Consider the following 3,715-nt stretch of genomic DNA (forward strand, 5'->3'; position numbering starts at 1 on the left):
TCTTTAATTTGTTGTCCTAACCTGGAACAAAATTTCACACATTGCTAATAATTATTGGCTACCTTTTATGTTTCCATTAGTGAGGGCCTCCTCTAAGAGCTCAGAGAGAAATTTCGCATCCCAAATAAACAAATAAGGGGAAATATGATCGAGAAATGTAAGTAAATGGCCCTATTTCTAACTCTATAGATAGTTAATGTCCTTTTTTTAAAATAATAAAGAAAATGTCATTTTTTACTTTTTTTATACCTAAAATACCATTTATTATATAAAATGTATTATATATTTTATTCCTTTAATAGAAATTATGAAAAATAATAAATCAAAACCTCTCTACTGAATTTTCGTCAACTATTGTTTTCATTATATAAAAGGTATTATATATTTTATTCTTTTAGATTTTGCTGCTGTTGTTGTTGTTGTTGTTGTTGTCTAATATGTTATTTAACCATATAATTAATTTTTTATTAATATATTGTATGATATACAAACAATATACCTTAAACCAATATACATATATCACAAACTTAAACTAATATACTATTAAATGAATTGTTTTCCACAATATACAGTAGCATACAAAAACTATATACTACAATCATAAGCAGATATACCATAGTCAAAAATTAATATACCACCAGCATAGTGAAAAAAAAATTATACAAAAAACTTAATTTAATATTCCACAAGTTTTTTTTTTCTTGTTCTTTCCTTCATGAAATACCAATGAACATAAAATCAATATACCTCAATAAAATATAACTATACTTCATACTTTTTTTTTTTTTTGAAAAAGAGGAATCATTTAATATAACTATACCTCATACTTAAATTAATATTTAATAGTTTTTTTTTCTTTATATTCTTCACAATATACATATCACATACAAACGATATACCTTAGACCAATATAAATATACCATAAACTTAAACTAATATACTATTAAATGATTTTTTTCCACAATATATAATAGCATATAAAAACTATATTCTACCATCATAAGCATAAATACTATAGTGAAAAATTAATATACCACCAATATAGTGAAAAATATATATATACTAAAAACTTAATTTAATATTCCAGATGTTTTTTTTTTCTTTTTCTTTTCTTCATGTGAACATAAAGACAATATTTCCTACTGAAATATAACTATACCTCAAACTTATACTAATATTTCATATTTTTTAATTTCCGTCTTTCGTTCATTATATACCATAATACATTAAAATAATATACTTTAATCTTAAACTAATATACTACCTTTCAGTTATTTCAAAATAAATATATACTATCTTTCAGTTTTTTTTAATATATTATTGCACATAAAAACGATATACTATGGTGCAAAATAACTATACCAAATACATAATTATTTAAGGTTATAACTGTAATTTTATCATCAAATTTTTAAATAAAAGGACATTTTGGGCTCGTTTGGAATGCCGTATTAGGTCGTATTGTATTGTATTGTATTATATTGAAATGTATTTTATGCAATATTTTTATGTAAAACTATATGTGGTATTAACTTTTTTGGACACTTAAATATATAATATTTTAGTATAAATTAAAGTTTAACATAATATTATATAAAAATATGATATGTAATCCAATTTAATCTAATACAATACAATACAATACGACCTAATACGTCGTTCCAAACGAGCCCTTTCTTAATTATTTTTTTTTAAAAAAAAAAAAAGACATTTATTAATTTAATTGTTAAATTTACGATCATTTTAGATATTGGCCCAATAAGATCACCTTACCTTGCTGGATACCATTTGAGATATACTCATAGATCCTAGATCCAATTGCGAAAACCTTGGGGCTCGAGTACCCAAAACCACAAAACTCAAAATTAAAAATGTCTTTGTAATTAAAAATTTTATATCATAAAATTATAAATTAAACATAGAAAAAGATATTTTTTCAAAATTAATCTTTTATCTTCATGTAATGTAATGAATTTTATTTGATTTGTCTATTATCATATATTTCCCTTTTGAACTATTCTCTAAAACTGTTTCAAAAAAAGAACTATTCTCTAAAAACAATTAATTGACTTAAATTTTCTTTATTCTAAATAAACTCTTGTGCATTTACGGACATAATATGACCTCCGTACAAATATAAATAATCATGTCTCAGATTTATATTATATATGAAATCAATATTTTTTAAAATGATAAAATAATAAGTAGAAGAAAAAAAATAAAGCATATAACTTAAAATTTCACTTGAAAATAAAGCTTACAGAATTTTCATTGAAGCCTCGACATAAGCAATCGAGGTAAATAGTGTAAGCATGGAGTACATAGATTAATAGTCATACTACATTAATACTCATCAGTATTAATACCACTTAAGTAACTAATTAGTCTCTGAAGCAAGTAGAGCCTCATACATAGCAAAGGCAGAAGGAGAGATGGTGGTAGTGCAACTTTTTGGGCATTTCTTGACCTCATATGAGCAGAAACAAGTTGGGCACAAATCAAGGGTGCAATCGCAATCATCTTCACTGCAGCCTGCAGGGCAGTCGCCTTCTCTAGAGTTGTTTTGCTTACACACCAACTTCCCATGCTTATTTACATTGCAGTAGCAGCTACATGACGTTGGTCCTGAGATATATAATCACACACATATATATATAAATGTATTATAAGTAGTGACCTTTTAACAAGTGTACACATGAATCTATTGAAATTAATGATACTTAGAGATAACTAATTTGTAGTACTAAGGAAGAGATTTAATTAGCTTTGAATACTTTTTCTTTCTCATTCTCTGCATGCATATCGTGTCCCTTCAAATGCTATGTAAAATTATTAATATTGATTTTGTGTCATATTCTAAAGTATTATTAGTTAAAGATGCGAAATCGAAACCCCATTTTCTAGTAGAGCATGGCCTCCTTTTCTTTTTTTCCTTCCACGTTGTATAAATTATGGGTCGTCTCATATTTTTGTAAGAAGGAAATTAATTGCGGTAACTTTGATGTGAGGATTGTTTTGCTAGATTATGACATTTTACATTAATAAAAATACAAAATACAAAATACAAAACAAAACACCTAGAACTGTGTGGACACGTACCGGCTGGTGGGCAAAGGGAACTAAGAGAATTATCAAAAACGCGCAAAAGGTTCACACGAGCATGAGCTGTTGTAGCTACAAGAGCCAACAGAAGAAATGCAAAGGAAACTTTGTTGAAAGCCATTAATTATTGGTCGATATTGGTTTCGAATGAGTAGTAAGGAGTGGTGAGTGGCAATATCAGATATATTATAATATTAGCAACGAAGATATATAATATATATATAGAGAGATGCGGAGGTAGGGCATTAGAGGTAAGGACTTTAATTCTTTTGATTATTTTATTTTTATTTATTTGTCCATGTGAATCTCATTTTCTACCTACCAAAGTTTGTTTCATCATTGTCATTATAGCGTGGTGGACCAGGAAGAGTTCTGTTTCCCTGAAAAGGAGTAGCACTTTTTCTACTTTTTTTCAAAAATACACTCCTTTTAAGAAAGTAAAGTTCATTTTCTGACAATTTCTATTAAATATATGGTACTATTTATTATTTTCTATGTAGCATGCATGTGAGTATTATTTCTTCCGATCAATTTTCTTTTTCCTACTAAGTTATGATTTTTGGGTACCAATAATGCTTTTTTTTTTTTTTTCAAAAATAACAATCAGATATAT

At 26.4% G+C, this 3,715-nt stretch overlaps 1 protein-coding gene across 1 annotated transcript; it reads right to left on the bottom strand.

Annotated features, from left to right (window-relative positions):
* Positions 1-2,215: 2,215 nt before the first annotated feature.
* LOC115709850 (uncharacterized) lies at positions 2,216-3,406 on the bottom strand. Its single transcript, XM_030638087.2, has 2 exons — positions 3,100-3,406; positions 2,216-2,625 (listed from the first exon to the last, which is right to left on the bottom strand). The coding sequence occupies exons 1-2, from the start codon at positions 3,221-3,223 to the stop codon at positions 2,378-2,380; spliced, it is 372 nt and encodes a 123-aa protein (XP_030493947.2). The 5' UTR covers positions 3,224-3,406; the 3' UTR covers positions 2,216-2,377.
* Between the last annotated feature and the right edge of the window lie 309 nt (positions 3,407-3,715).

This window comes from Cannabis sativa, chromosome 3 (genome assembly GCF_029168945.1).
Source record: "Cannabis sativa cultivar Pink pepper isolate KNU-18-1 chromosome 3, ASM2916894v1, whole genome shotgun sequence".
Lineage (NCBI taxonomy): Eukaryota > Viridiplantae > Streptophyta > Magnoliopsida > Rosales > Cannabaceae > Cannabis > Cannabis sativa.

What these genes read in the sequence shown, in the direction of transcription:
- LOC115709850 (XM_030638087.2), bottom strand. Translation starts at nt 3,223, where the DNA reads ATGGCTTTCAACAAAGTTTCCTTTGCATTTCTTCTGTTGGCTCTTGTA. An exon ending in TTCCCTTTGCCCACCAGCCG is followed by an intron (nt 2,626 to 3,099) that starts GTACGTGTCCAC and finishes TATATATCTCAG; the next exon opens with GACCAACGTCATGTAGCTGC.